The sequence below is a fragment of the Solea senegalensis genome, linkage group LG9, assembly GCF_019176455.1.
Source record: "Solea senegalensis isolate Sse05_10M linkage group LG9, IFAPA_SoseM_1, whole genome shotgun sequence".
In the NCBI taxonomy this organism is placed as follows: Eukaryota; Metazoa; Chordata; class Actinopteri; order Pleuronectiformes; family Soleidae; genus Solea; species Solea senegalensis.
Window position 1 is genome coordinate 402103 of NC_058029.1, and position 16341 is coordinate 418443.

General features: G+C 39.3%; 1 protein-coding gene across 1 annotated transcript in view; it reads left to right on the forward strand.

The window, feature by feature from the left end:
- dgkb (diacylglycerol kinase, beta) overlaps positions 1-16341 on the forward strand; it is a 71216-nt gene that overhangs the window by 24549 nt on the left and 30326 nt on the right. The window contains exons 16-20 of the mRNA XM_044034481.1: positions 827-901; positions 3933-4018; positions 4960-5049; positions 6384-6544; positions 13284-13348. Coding sequence (XP_043890416.1) covers positions 827-901; positions 3933-4018; positions 4960-5049; positions 6384-6544; positions 13284-13348 — 477 coding nt within the window. The remainder of the gene's footprint in view (positions 1-826; positions 902-3932; positions 4019-4959; positions 5050-6383; positions 6545-13283; positions 13349-16341) is intronic.

The following is a 16341-nucleotide window of genomic DNA, read 5'->3' on the forward strand; positions in this document are numbered from 1 at the left end:
GGCTCTCACTCCTGAGCCGCGGCGAGCCCAGGCAGCAGCGTGGTGCTTCAGGCTTACTTAGTCAAATAAAAACACAATAACATTTACCTAACATGAGGCAGCCTCTTGTCTCCTCTCTCCTTGTTCCTCTCCTCCTCTCCTTCTCCTCTTTCATGGCCCTGGCTGCTCCCTCGTCTTTATCCCAAGGCTAATTGGGTTATTACTGAAACACATTCATTCGCTCCTTATTACACCAGCTAACCCCCCCCCACACACTCATCTGTTTAAATTATGGGATCAAAATGTGACTTTGGCCAGTTGATATAATGAAATTGAAATTAAAATGAATTAGTCTTTCTAATGGTTTCTCCTCAAGGGGACTTCTTTTTCCCCCACACATCTGTTTTTTTCTGTCCTTGACAGGTGATCACCCAAGTATGTTCCCTTTACATTTTGGTGAGAAACTAACCACCGATGATGTCACAAAACATGGTCAAAGTTTGAAGAAATAAAAACTGTAAAATAAAACATCTAAAGCCTATTTTTATCAAAACTCATCGGATTTGATGAGTGTATGCAAGATGAGACCCTCTACCATCATGTGAAGTTTCATCCAGATCTAATCCAGATTACAGATTAGATCAGATTTGGTAGGGGTTTGAATGTAACATGAGTTCAGATGTGTAAGTGTCAGCGACATCTCAACAGATCAGGATGAATTGTGTCATGTTTATGTAAAATAGTAACAGCTATAAACAGGTAAAGTTCTTCTGGATCCAGTGAATTTTAACAATGTAAACATTCCAGGTGTCTCAGATGTTCTCTCTCTTCATCTTCTCTCCTGAAGGATTTACAGAAAGTTCCAGTATCTTCTGAACCCAAGACAAGTTTATAACCTGGCCAAAAATGGACCCATGCCAGGGTATGTAGCTCACACTGTGGAGATGGTGTTGGTTATTTCGTTATTTCAAGTTATTTACCAAGCTGCTGCGCAGTAATGCCACTAAAGTAGATATTAACATGTAATATTAACTCTATTAGTGTCACTTTTACACTAAATGTTGCCTTTTAGTGTTACATTATCTCTAAATTTAGTTAAATGCAACTATGTTAGTATGACTTTAACCCTAAACTCAATTTAACTTTTAGAGTTACTTTAACACTGGAATTTACTGATTCTGGTCTTTCACTGAATTAACTTTTAATCTTTGTGTTATTTTATCTCTTAATTGAAACAATTCCAATTGTAACACTAGCAATACTAACTAACAATATATGATGCTATAACACTACATTTAACTTTTTGGTGTTACGTTCATGCCAAATTTGACATCTCTTCAGTGTTACTTTATCACTAACCATGACTAAATTTAACTTCTTTAGTGTCATATTAACGCGATATGTAACTATTTTAATATTTATAGGACAGAGGACAGAAGAAAGGAATTAATTCAGATTGTCTGGATTCATCCTTTTTTTTTTAACCGTATTGGTTACCGATGGTTGTTTTTTGACAGTTTTTCTGTTGTTGCTCACGTACAGTTTAATATCCACCATCACATGCATGAGCGGCGTGTAGCATTAAAGCCACTTCCCTCACACAGAGCAAACACAAATGAGGTGAGTTCCCAGATAAAGAACCGCAGTATATGCATAATTCTGTACGTGAACGTGGAGCCGCTGCCACAGACGAGGGCTGAGACTCCAGCTATAGACACATGTGATCGTGCATACAGACCAGCAGCTCACGGTGTGGGCTGTAGGTTGCAGGTAGCTGCAGGATTTCCTACAGTTCACGTCTGTGATTAGGAGAGTTGATGGATCATTTACATGCGCGCCGCTCCTTCTCTTTGCCGTTTGCGTCCGGGAATGCCTCGCCGCCGGCCGCCGTGCCGCCTCGTTGTTTGCCTTTGATTAGAAGTGAAAACAGAAATCTTATGTGCCTTTATAAAAATAAATAAATACACAGCGGCACATGCAGGATGCACAAGCAAAAACGCCACGAGTTTTCACCTGGCATAGCGTTGCAAATCACGTTGCTTCCAAGTTTTTTTTGTGGGGGGGGGCCTGACCTTTTAGTTTGGTATACCCTCTACAAAAGGCCAGGATTTATTTGTAATGTGTTAAAAATGTGCAAGAACACACATCAAAACTGTATACTGTTATTTTACATAACATCTACAATATCTCATGTTCAATCCTCCTATTACTGTAAATATCAAGACCATACGTCTATAATGTAATGTAATCTATTTTACCTTTTATAGACTTATTGTTAATATTTTCTCTACATTATACTTTCACATATGTGGAAATCCATGTTTTTCATTTTTCACTTTTATCTTTACTGTTTACTTTGTTGCTGTGAAATTGTAAACAGAAACAAATTGAAAGTTTCAGATGATTCGGCAGATGTTAGCGTGTTGACGAGCGTCTCGTTATCTTGCTCGTGTTAACGTTGTCTCCCTCCACCACCACTATTTAGTCTGTGTGTGTGTGTGTGTGTGTGTGTGTGTGTGGCTCCTCCCCAGAGTTGAGAACATGACCTCGCCCCACTGTAACCTCGTTAATATTCGGTGACACACACACACACACACACACACACACACGGCAGCGCACATTAGCGAGGTGAACGGTCACCGTCGGACACTGCAGGCCCGAGGCAGCCGCACGCACTGCTGTCAATTAGCCGCTGCGCTAACGTGATTACGGCAAATTAAGTGTTTGTTTCTTGGTATTTAAATATCTCCAAAGTTGCCTTTCATGTTAGTGGCTGCCTGTTTTGACTCTAATGTGGTTTGTGGTCCCAGTCGCAGAGTAATTAAGCGAATCATTTACCCGCCATACGAGGCCGGGAGGCCGGCTCATTCAGTTAGTGGCTCTGTTATTGTGAAGGAACGGAAGAAGTTGGCCTGAACATTGCCTGTCATGATCCAATTAACCCTGCAACAGGCAGCCGAGCTCCCTGGATGAATAATTGTCAGACCGACATGTGTTACTTTGTGGGATTAGAGGGGGTTTGCAGTGAAGCACAGCGATGTTACAGTTGGGGGTTTATTGTGTGGCAAAAATGGATATGAGCCACTTAGCAAAAGGCTCACATAATATAATCAACACCTGCTTAAGTCTATGATATGTTACAGATATGTTTGCCCACTGTTACTCAGCCTTTTCTGTCTGGAAACCACTCGCTCTCCCACACCAAAGTCCATAGAGACAATCAGTGATTTTAGCCTCACCCGCACACAGTGTCTGCTGCCTCGTGTGGCCAGTTTGTGTCACTGAGGTAAATCTGAATGAGGAATTTCAAACACCGCAATTGCAGAATCACACTTTTGAACTTAGTGATGAAGGCAGCAGTGGATCAACAACTCCTGTGTGCTGTGATGTTAAAATCGCTGATTTTCTCTATGGACTTTGATGTGGTTTCAGTTTATTTTGTTTCCAGGCAGAAAAAAGCTGTTTTAGTCAAAATTTGTGAAAAATATAAAACCACCAATATAAAAACTAAATATTTCAGTTGGTAACACAAATACAATCTGTTCAAACTTATATTAGTAACTCATATTGACTCACATTGGGTTTGGGTTAAGTTTAATTAAACTTAACTTGGTCGACCAAATAAAAGTATAAGTTATATTTATAATTATTGGAATTATAATGTCTACGTTTGTCCAACAATTTTGACAGAATATAATAGAATAGAAGATTTTCTTTGGTCTCATTGTTAAAAATATACATATTTATGAACATTTGCCTACGCTCTCAGTCTTAAGTTGATTTATCACAGTTATTTATCGCATTTACGATGAAAAAAACATCCTGAACAAGTTAAACACACACACACACACAAAAAATTCCAAATCTAATTTAAAGTGAAGTATGTAAACACCATGTTCAGGTAAATGACACAGTAGAATATGAAGTAAAAGACCAGTGTGTGTGTGTTGCAGGTTGAACTTCTTCAGAGATGTTCCTGATTTCAGAGTGTTGGCGTGTGGAGGCGACGGCACCGTGGGCTGGATCCTGGATTTCATAGGTAGGAATTTATCCTTATCCTTCTTTGCGGATGTCAATGTGCATAAAAACTTTTGAAACTTTGCATGGAGATCAGGTCTGGTGGAAATGCGACATTGGCATAGTTCCTGGATCTGTGCGTCGAACAAAGGCTCTATACCGCCCCCATAAGGTGAAAACTGAGCCAAAATTGAGTTCCGCTGAATTTCCCGATACTTGGCGGGAAGATGTTATTGACTAAGATGAACAAAAAAGTCGACGGTAACCATAGCCTCAACTCAACAGGAAGTCGGCCATTTGGAATCTTGGCGTCCATTGTGGCGATTTGCAGCCTACGTAAATGAGCAAAGTCATTTGACCGTGTGCAGTCCTAGTTATTAGTTATTATTTTGAGACCAAATTAAAAAAATACCGTCTGATAATGTACAACACGTTAGAATGTAAAGACTCCATTTCCTGTTCCTGCTTTATTTTTGGTCTCTGAGCATCACGAAATTGCCTTTGTTTTTATTAGTTTTCAGAGACGCCCGCACTCTTGTTGCCTGAAATGGTAAAGCTTACTTTGCCGTCTGTAAACACTTTCATTACGTCCCGAGTCTGGCGTATTCAGGGGAGGTAAAATGGGATGATTAAGTGAGTTGGAAAAACAACATATTAGTCGTCATTTGAGAAGGAGAAAAAAAAAAGAATCACCTGGCACGCTCCCTGCTCCAGAAGACGTGCTACTTCTTTGGGTTCTCATAAATTGCCTCAATTTTTTATCAATCAGAACAAGAGAGGTAATAACTGTGTGTGTGTGTGTGTGTGTGGGGATGTGTCTCTTGAAATAGAATGTACTACTGGGCGTTCATATTGACTTGTAGTTTTTATAAGTGGCCCCTGCAAAATGGATTTGCTGCTTTGTTTTGTGCGTCTCGCGCCGTGTCGTGATATTTTGTCCCGTTGTTGTTATTGTCGCCGCAGATAAAGCCAACCTGGACAGAAACCCGCCCGTGTGTATTCTTCCTCTGGGCACAGGCAACGATCTGGCCAGATGTCTGCGATGGGGAGGAGGTACTGACTGAAATACGTGACCCTCGGTTAACCTTATTACATTATAGTTAGCTTTTACGCGTGGTTTAAAGGCAGGCAGAGGGAATTAGCAGCTGCTGCAACAGTTTCAGTGCATTTCTTGTGTTGAATCTAATTAAAGGTAGACTAGGTGATTCTACTCATTTGTAAACCACTAACTCTCCCACACACCAAAGTCCATAGAGAAAATAGTTCATTTTAATAGTCACGTGGGATTGTGTGATGGACTCACATATAAATAACAGATTTTAGCTAGAGCTGAAACATTTTAATCAATGAATCGATTATTAATCGATTACTAAATGAATCGACAACTATTTTGATAATCGATTAATCGGTTTGAAGCTTTTTTCATGATTAAAACAAGATTTCCGATCTTTTAAGCTTCTTAAATGTGAATATTTTCTTCATTTCTTTGCTTTGGATAACAAAGAAATCATTAAAAGTGAATCATTTTGGTTTGTGGACAAAACAAGACATTTGAGAACATCATCATTTCCAGGTTTGACGAACGCCGATCGACATTTTCTAAGGTTTTCTGACATTTTATGGACCAATTAATTGAGAAAATAATCGACAGATTAATCGATTATGAAAATAATTGTTAGTTGCAGCTCTAATTTTAGCCACTCAATAAAAGGTTCACCTCATAAAATATGTTCCTGCCAAGTCTGTGATAGCTTACTAATATGTTTGCCACTAAACGGTTTTTCAACTGCTCGCTGTCTTTGAAAAAATCAGTGATTTTAGCTCACAGGGTTAGGGTTAATATTATATTTAATATTCAGTTTATCATTATTTTACTTAAATTCATCATAAAATCACGCATCGTTTTGCAAATTAAACAAACTTAAAGCAAAGTCACTGAAAGTGGTAGTCTACAATATCTTGAAAATATTTAATCTGCTAGTCATACAGAGCTTTATGACTAGAAAATAAAGTTTGTATTGCTTTGTAAACCACTCACTTTTCCACACCAAACCCCAGAGAGAAAATCACACACACAGGAGTTGTTGATCCACTGCTGCATCCATCACTAAGTTCAAACATGCTATTTTGTGGCTCTGGTGTCTCAAATCCTTTGTTCAGATTGACCTCAGTGACGCAAAGTGACCACACGAGGCAGCAGAGGACCAGCAGCTCCTGTGAATGGTTTACAAACTTCAGTTTCCTGTCAGAAAAGGCTCTAGTTTATAAATATCAGCACCTTAAATTAAACATTACGTACAACTGTGAAAGGAAATAAGAAAAGTAAAGTTAAAATGTTTTTTATTGACAAATCAGTGAATTAACTCTATGGTAACTTTCCTATGGAGGCTACGAGGGCGAGAGTCTGCTGAAGATCCTGCGCGACATCGAGCACAGCGCGGAGGTGCTGCTGGATCGCTGGAAGATCAACGTCACGCCCACCGACAAGGAGGAGCGAGGAGACCTGGTGCCTTACAGCATCATCAACAACTACTTCTCCATCGGAGTGGTGAGTCTTAACAATAATAATTATCACTCTATTCTTTCTAAATCACAAAACCACTGTTATAACATGGGCGCTCAATGTGGGGCCCAGGGGCCAAATATGGCCCGTTAAAAGGGATTCACTTGGCCCAAACCTAAGAGTATATTTAATATTTAAATATGTATGTATTTAATATGCTACTGTTATACTCTGGCTCTTCATTATATTTCTACTTCCACGTTGTCTTCTACATCCATGTGTTATAATATGTGTAGACCTGTTTTATTTGTTTTATTTGTTTTCATTTTAATAATATAAAGGTACAAGAAAACAAAACTCTCAGCAGCAGTCATCGTAACAATAAATTAAATTCACGTTTCCCTCACAGAACAAGATTAAAATGATGTCAAACTGAAAAAAACAATAAATTCAACATTTGATGACGATGTTAAAGGGATAGTACTTTTTTTTTGAAGGTGTGGTAAAAACATGGCTGCCAGTGGAGACACCAGGAAAAACACATTTTAGTCACTTTCTAAAAGGCTCGTCGAATAAAATCTGAATCTCACTCTCCCACACCAAATATATACCATAGAGAAAATCAGCGAGTTTACGACACAGCGTCACAGGGGTGTTGATGCACTGCTGCCTCCATCAGTGAGTTCAAATGTGTTGTTTTGCAAATTTGTTGTTCGGGTTTTAAATAAGTGGTGGACATTTGACCAAACGAGGCCGCAGTAGACCAGCAGCTCCTGAGGCCCCGTGATCTAGAAACGCTTGTCTTCTCTCTGGACTTTGGCGTGGGAGAGTGAGCCTTTTGAAACACTAGCCTTTTATAATCCTTTCACACAAAATGTGCGCTGATTCAGTGCTGACAAAGAGTCTCTGTTGCTTGTACAGGCCTTAAAGACAGGAGGCGCTGCAGAGCGAAACAGCAAACCATTCCTGAGTCTGTTATTAAACGTTGCATTAAAATAAAATAAAAAAATAAAGAAACACAGAGTGAGTACACAGCATCCTGCAGTGACGGCCTAATCAGTCACTTTATTTGTTGTGATCACATTGAGTTTAGGCGTTTATTGAGATGTGCTCCAACCTCAACCGTCTGATCAATAAAGCGGCCTCGTTTGTGTTTGGCGCCGCTCCTGTCCATCTCCACCGTAATGACACTGATTTTACAGAGCTCATGTGAGCCATTACTGGCAAATGTCAGGGGGAAATATGGTAATTGACATTTGCAGGTGGCAGAAGAGGAGGAGGAGGAGGAGGAGGAGGAGGGAGACACGGGTGTGCAGTGGTGGCTTTGCTGTACACAGGGACATAAGTGATGCATGGCCTCACAAATGTTAGTTGAATAACACCTCGAGCCCAGGGCCTCTAATGATGATGTCGGAGGATATGACATGACGGGGGCCTTGTTAGTATTGTGACAGAGGGTTACAATCAAGACGATATGATGCTCAACATATGTCGACGTGTACGAGGAGGAAGAAGCTCAAATAAATCTCCACTATTTCAACGCGATAAATGTCAAGTTACCTCATCCTGTCATTCAAACACGTTTCATTTAGAGTCAGTGAAATTGGCGTTTAAGTGGCTTTGACATCTCTTCTTTATTTACGATACAAATACGAACAATGAACCACTGAGCTTTTCTCCCTTTTTTGGACAGATGCTGTTTAATATTGAAGAAGAACCCTCGTTTTTTTTAACTGAACAAGAGCTTAACTGGTATAATCGATGTCCTTTGTTAATTTTAACTATCCAACATATACAAATATTACATAAGAAACAAATACTATCCACACAAGATTGAAACAAAATAACATGTACCAGTTAACAGTGATTAAAAATAACACGTGTATTCAAAAGTGTAAAAGTTCAACTCGATTGTATGATGATTGTATGATGGTTGTATGAGGATCGTATGAGGATTGTATGATGGTTGTATGACGGTTGTATGAGGATAGTATGACGATTGTATGAGGATCCGCTGGTCTACTGCTGCCTCGTGTGGTCAGTTTGTGTCATTAAGGTGAATCTGAAATTAAGCGTTTCTGACCCAAAAGTCACAAAATAAGACATTTGAACTTAGCGACGGAGGCAGCAGTGGATCAACAACTCTAAATCTTTGGTATCTTCAGAACATGTTTATATACTCCTATATTATAGTATATAGTCCTATATAAAACAGTGATGTTTTATGCGTGAATGATTTTATGCGTGAATGAAAAGCATCTTTGTCCTGACGGCTTCATGAAGTCATTTCACCCTCATGTTGTTTCTGCTGTAAGCGGGATTATCAGCCAGCAGATATGATTATGACAAATGAAGTTGTTTGAGGGTAGGATTATGACGACGCTGAGCTCTCTCAGGATTCAAGTGTGATATCATATTTCAATCTCATTAACATGAATATTGTTATTCTTATTTTGTGTTTCTTTCTGCTGAATGTGACAAGTCAAGCTCATAATAACCTCAGAGATTATGCAGATTGTGTCCCGAGGTTTTCCTCCCATCTCACCTGTCTCTTTCCTCCACAGTCAAACAGACATATTTAGTGTAAAAATAACTTTTCCGCAAGTAATTTCAATCCCATTGGCCAGGTAATTGTCCCCCTCTTTGAATATCCCTCCGACCTAAGCATCTGCCACGGCTTCTTCTCCCGCGGGGAATTGATGGTTCCGTCCCTGGAGGAGGATGTGGAAGTGACGTGAAGTGTAATGATCTCAATCAGGGGCCAGGGGTGAGAGACAGAGCTAATCACTGAGACGCGCTCCACTACCATAATGCAGTCAGTCAGTCGCCCTAATGACCCCGACACTCCTGTCAAAGCCATTACTCTCCCCCCCCCGGAGTGAAAGGCACATCAAACCGCTGGGGCCTCGCTCATAATTGGACTAAACTTTGAGCTATGAGAGGACATTACACACGTCCTGGATTAATTCGGGTGCCAGATTTTTGCATTGGTAATTATTTGAGGGCAGCTACAGGGGAGAGAGCGAGAGAGAGCGAGAGAGACTGGCCCACGACGGGGGGTCAAGGCCTCAAAATGTAGATTGGTACGACACGTGTTGGTGTTGCTGGTTAATTCTGTGTTCATCCCCAGATTAGAGCAGATTAGATGACACTTTATTTTGCAGCAAAAAGTTCAGAGGTCAACAAGTATGAATAGAGTAGTAGAAAAAAAATGTAATAAAATTATAACACATTTGAACTTGTTGATTGGAGGCAGCAATGGATCAACAACTGTGTCCCTTGAAGTAAAATCGCTGATTTTCTTTATGGGCTTTGGTGCAGGAGAGTGAGTGGTTTTACAAAGTGAAAGAAACTGTAGTGAAGTGAAGCAGCAAACATATTCTTAAGATACCATAAACATGAAAACACTAATAATGTGACCACGTTATCTTTTCATTAAACAGATTTTTAACTTTTCTCCACGTTTTTTTAACTCACAGGAGCTGCTGGACAATGAAATTAATACCATTTTATTCTTAAAGCCAAACAATTCTGAGATTTTTTGAGCACATGACAGGTGTTTTTTTTACAGCTGAAATCATACAAACACAGCGTCAAGTGCAGAATAACAAAGTGCTGCTTCCACTCTGTGCTGCTTGAAATCCTTGTTTACTGTTGCAAAGCCACAGAAGCTCCTTGTACACGTCTCGGATTATAGACTCCAAACCAAAGGGGAGACAACCTCCTCTCGCTTTTTGCTCTGGTGTTTGCAGCTATTGTCGTGTTTGTAAGAAAATCAAGTTACACTCGCTCTCTCACAAACATCCATCATCTCACCTTTTTCACTGCGGCTCGCGGTGGAAGCGCGAGGCGAGTCTGTGGGGAGCGTGGAAGAATCCTTTTGGTCTTCGGCTTACAGCGTCTTGAAGAGACATCAAGAGAAGCTCCATTGATTTTTCCCTCTGCCTTTTTGGCTCCTCCTAAATGTGTGTACAGAGAGTTAGCAGGGGGTCGTCCCTGTAGGTGCTGTTTCAGTGGTGCCACTCAAAATGCAGTCGGTCAAAACAGATTCAGTGCTTCAGTGGAAAGCAGCAGCAACATCATCAGCAGCAGCAGCAGCAGCAGCAGCAGCAGCAGCAGCAGCAGATCAACAAAAAAACAGAGAAAAAGTTCACGTCAACTTTTCACCAAAAACTCTTTTGTGAGATGTTTCCAGAGCTGGACGACTTTCAAGTGTTTGTCAACGGTTTTCTTTCAACACTCAAAAGTGGGAATTTAAAGCAACTTTTTTAGTGTCAACACTTACTAATTGTCTGCATATTAAAGAGTTGAAGGGTAAATTCAAGTTATTTAGTGAATCATAGACTAAAATATGGTGATTAAGTGTCGTTTTTATTGTTTTATGGAAGCAAAAATAAGTGATAATAATAAGTAGAAACTTAGAAAGTTTGACCTAATGCTTCATTTACTATTTATGACAGAACACACAGTAAACAACAACTCAGAATAAACCACAATGATTAGATTATGTAAATAATATTATTTGTGTCCTGTGGTGAACTGCCTTCACCACTTCATGTCACTGCTAGACACTGTTTTTAAAACCACTCACTCTCCCACACCAAATTCCATTCAGAAAATCTGCGTTTTTAACTCATGGGGACACGGGAGCTGCTGCTCCACTGCTGCCTCGTGTGGTCACTTTGTGTCACTGAGTCAAGTCGGAATGAAGCATTTTAAATGCTGAAGTTGTGAAATAAGACGTGAACTTAGTGATGGAGGCAGCAGTGTGCCATCCTCTTTCATTCATTCATTCATTCTTTCATTCATTCAGCTTCTACGGCTTTATCCTCCACATGAGGGTCACTTGGGGACACAGAAACTTTTGACATAATAATAATAATATAAGATAATATATAATATAATATAATAAGAATAACTTAGATTTATAAAATGCCTTCCACGAAACCCAAGGTCGCTGTCACACAAATCTGACAACATACAAAACAACAAGCAACTAACGATTGTTTTCATAATTGTTTAATCTGTTGATTATTTTCGCGATTAATCGAGTTCTTGTTTGGTTCAGAAAACATTGATCGGTGTTTGTCAAAGCTGGAAATAATGATGTTCTCCTTGTTTTTGTCCACAAACCAAAATGATTCAGTTTTAATGATTTCTTTGTGAAGTGGAGAAAAGAATCCAGAAAATATTCTTATTTAAGAAGCTGAAAAAACTGAAAACTTATTCTAATTCTTATTAAAAAAAAAACCTCTAAAACCAAATAATGGATAATCAAAATAGTTGACGATTAATTTAGTCATTGATTTAATAATCAAATAATCATTGCAAGTACTGTACATGAAACATGAAATGATGTTTAGTGTTTTTATGTTATTATTAGTAGTTGTTATATATCTTTTTATTTATTTATTTTGTATCATATACTTCTTATTGTAAAGTATACAGAACATCATATCAAAACACTTTTACTTTGAAATTCTGTCTTTCACTGGTTGGTCTGACAATTAATTCACTTGATTTTATTACTGGCAAAATAACGTAATTCACATTTTTTCCGTTAAAAAAATACATCCACTCATTTTGGCCTGTTTGTACGTTTTTCTATTGTTTTTTTCTCTAAGAAACAAGATTGTATGTTGAATTTAGTCAATAAAGTTCTATTTAAAGTGCTTCCGGGTACTGATCGGGCACTGACAGACGCCCCCTGCTCTTTAAGAAGCAGCGTACCGTGGCTTTAGCGACTCTAACCTTTTAATCATATGGATTTTCTTTTACTATATTTAAACCTGATTGTACGAGTTCACGCTCTAAGACTAGAGATAACAGTCTGAGATAACTGAGATGGTGTTAAAATACTGGTGAAGTGTCTCCGTCAGTCTCACCACGCACCAGCATGTGTAACATGGGCTGTATCAGCTTTAACACCAGCAGCTCTGACGTGGCTGTACTTTAATGCCTCGGGTCACACACACACACACACACACACAAAATCAGAGAGGGAGAGAGAGAAAACAACTTGGTTGCCACGGCGTCGGCAGCTTCCTGTAGGTAAAGTCTGGAGCTGTGATTACTCACAGTGCGTTTCATTAATTAGCCCGTGTGGAGACGACGTGCTGTTCATCAGACTTTTCTGTCAATATAAGTACGTCTCCATCCAGCCCTCAAACCCTGATGCCCCGCCCCCAACACACACACACAGTAGTAAAGTATAATGTACCTTAAAGTTGATACTCGAGTAAAAGTACAAGAATATGAGCAAAAAATGACTTTGGTATTTTTTTTTTGACATTTACTGTACCTAAGTATGTTCTGATATAAAATGAAACCTTTAGTTTAAGTTTGGCTGAGGGAGGGAGGGGGCGTGGCCTGGTGCATGAACTGAGTGTGGCATTCCCACCAATTCCGCTCAGAGCTGAAGCGACAAAAAATAACCCGCCTGAGTCATGTGAGTCACCTTAAAGGTGACACTTTAGTAAAAGTACAAGTGTGTGAGCAGAAATGACTTTTTTTATAATATTACTTAAGTAAAAGTACTTAAGGTATAAGACAATTACTGTACTTTTGTATCAAAAGTCACTCTGATACTGTACTTCAGTTTTAGAATTTGAAAGTAGGGTAGTTAAAAATGTGAGTAGTTAGGATTGAGCCATGGTGGATCAGTGGTAGGATGAGTTGTCTTTCAACTGGAAGGTTGTGGGTTCAATTCCTGGCTCTGCTTGTGTATGTGTGTCCTTGAGCGTCTTTCTTAGGTCTTATGACATCTTGTATTTGTGGTTTTCAGGACGCCTCCATTGCACATCGTTTCCACGTCATGAGGGAGAAACATCCCGAGAAGTTTAACAGCAGGTACGTTTCTGTCTGTTTTCGTTTGTCCTGGTGGCCACCGACAGTACTGCAACCAGGACGTCATCATTATATATTTTTATATATCATTTTTATCTTTACAGTTCATATTTAATCAGTATTTTTGTTCAGCGTGACGAACACACGCGCCTCATATTGAGCGTGATTATGATGATGACCTCACATGTTCAGTACTGTATGTGGCATCTATGTTTCCATCAATATTTAACGTCCTCCTATACGTCTCCACTAGAGTCGTGGAGTAATTGTGCGCTGTAATTGAATTTGCTTGGCCAGTTTGACATCATGGATCAGTCAGAGTGATGACACACAGCCTCCTAATAATCCCATTTGTACTCATTATCATATTTTACCCCGGACTTCAACTGTCCGTCTGCTGCTCACACAGATACAGCGCAGGACGAGGTCCACAGAGAGGTGAAGGGGATCATTTAAAGGGACGGTGCAGGCTTTTTCAAGTCTGACTGTGTCACGTTTTTACTTTTATGTTCCATCAGTGACGTCAGTGCTGATACTACAATGTAAAGTCAACAGACTGAGAGTGTCGTAGCTGAAGAGTCATGAGCGCGACGTCCGACACAAGAATTGCCAAAGCCAACTGTATAATTTACTTATAGTTTTAAAAATCTGCTTAAATTTACTTTTTTGCAAAATACAGACCTTTCCTACAGGAAACTGAAGTTTGTCACTTCCTAATCTCCTCACTCTCCCACACCAAACCCCATAGAGAAATCAGTGATTTTTACGTCACAGCACACAGGAGCTGTTGATCCACTGCTGCCTCTGTCACCGACTTCAATTATGTTATAATTATGTTGTTTTGTAAAAGTCGGTGTTTGAAATCCTTTCTTCAGATTGACCTTAGTGATTCGAGTTTGGTGTGGGAGAGTGAGTGATATAGAAATGTAAGTTTTGCTCAGAAAAAGATGTCTAAGCTGGGAATATATATCTGAAAATGTTTCTTGTGGGCGACTCATGTCGTTGTCATGACTTCAGTGTTTTTCATCATCTGTTTTCATATGAAGTGAAGCTGGTGGATTGATGTTGTGATGCCAGGATAATGACACAGTCAGGGACAAGTTAACAGGAGAACATCCTGAAGCGGACACCGGTGGATCACTGCTACAAAACACACTCAAAGTCAGGAAAGGAAAAGGAAAAGAGGATTTTTATTGTCACGTCAACGGCGTAGGAGACGCAGCGACGTGAACGACAGATAACAGATTTCACCAGATATAGAGATTCTCTTCTTGTCAGGTACTGTTGTTTCCAGATTTACAGCTTCCTGGTCGGCAGTTAACGGTAAACTTGCCTTTTTATGCTTCTTACATGATGTAAAAGTGCGCGTAACGTCTCACTGTGTTTTAAGACACACTGACATTCATAAAACCTTTGTTTTATTTGACAAACTTATGGACACGCTTCCTGCCGAACCAGGGAAGCAGTGAATCAGCGTCGTTACAGACTCCAGCGCTAATTCAATTAAATATCTTGTTTGTTTTATTGTGAAGTGTAAGCATTTCTCTAGATGTGAGGCTGCAGTGAAAACACCAGGGGGCAGTATAAGGACCAGATCTCCATAGATTTAAAGTACACAGTGAACTCTAAAAACCTAAAACCAGCATTGGTGCGGTTCATTTTTTCAGCACTCATTGGTGGTTTTCAAAACTTTCAAGGGCCTTGATATTTTTTTTTTTTTTCAAATTCTCAAACTTTCAATGACCCATGTCTATTTAGGGCAGTTTTCCAAAATCTTCAAGGGTCATTAAAGTTTCTGAATTTGAAAGAAAAAGTCTTTGAAAACAGCCCTAAATAGCCATGGGTCATTAAAGTTTGTGAATTTGAATTTTTTTTTCAAGGCCCTTGAAAGTCTTTGAAAACCACCCTAAATAGCCATAGGTCATGAAGGTTTTTAGTAGATATTTAGGTAAATGTCATGGACGAAGAGGCTCTTATAAGTTGTCGTCCCATTCTAAGCTGTATCAGCACATTCTAGTCCTTGAATTTGAGGTAATTGGTCCTGGAAAGTCCTTGTATTTGATGTCAAATTCCCTCCAACATGGCGGTCGACCCCCCGTCATTTGCTTGTTTATTTCTTTGACTCAGATTCTCTTTTTTTAAAAGAAACCTTTAGTGAAAAATGATTGAGATATTTTAAGAAAATGATTCCGTGTGTTATTTGAATCCACTCAATAATTCAGGAGGCAGAATGGCTTTAGGATCTCTCTCTATTACACACTTCAATAATGCATGGCTATAGTTCCTCAAAGGTAGCAGAGATTTGGTTGGATTTGTCCAAAGACATTTGGAGTCCATATCGCAAACTTATCACCGAGTCAGTTTTTTTTTACCTTTTTTTCTTGAAGGGCCTTAAACTGGAGACACTGGAGGCAAAGTGTTTTTATATTTCCAACAGTTACACGTCTTGTTTTAAGTTAAGATAAGTTCAGATAAGATAAGTTACGGTCGTCCTGTATTTGTCCCTCAGTGGGGACATTTAAGTTATCACAGCAGCAAAGACAGTGAAGATAAAGTATTTCCACATGTGTGAAAGTACAATATAGAAAAATCATGTTAAAATGTATTATGGGATATTGGTAAAAACACACAAAGATCCCTGGATATGACTGAAACAGTTACGGAATAAGCTGCTACCTCCTTGACTTCTATGCTAGCGCCCCCTACAGGTATAGATCTTTTTGTTTATTTATTTTTCACAAGGAAGAAAATGTCCATATCGGCATCTGCTGCGACATGAGCATGAAAAATATCACAGAAGAGACAAAAAGTCAAATATTCTACATCACAAAACTGTTTCAAGGCCCCTGGTAGTTTTTGAAAACTGCCCGAAATAGACATGGGTCATTGAAAGTTTGTGAATTACATTTTCTTTCAAGACCCTTGAAAGTGTTTTTAAACTTCCCTAAATGAGTCATTGAAAGTTTGTGAATTTGGAAAACAACTCAAGGCCTTTG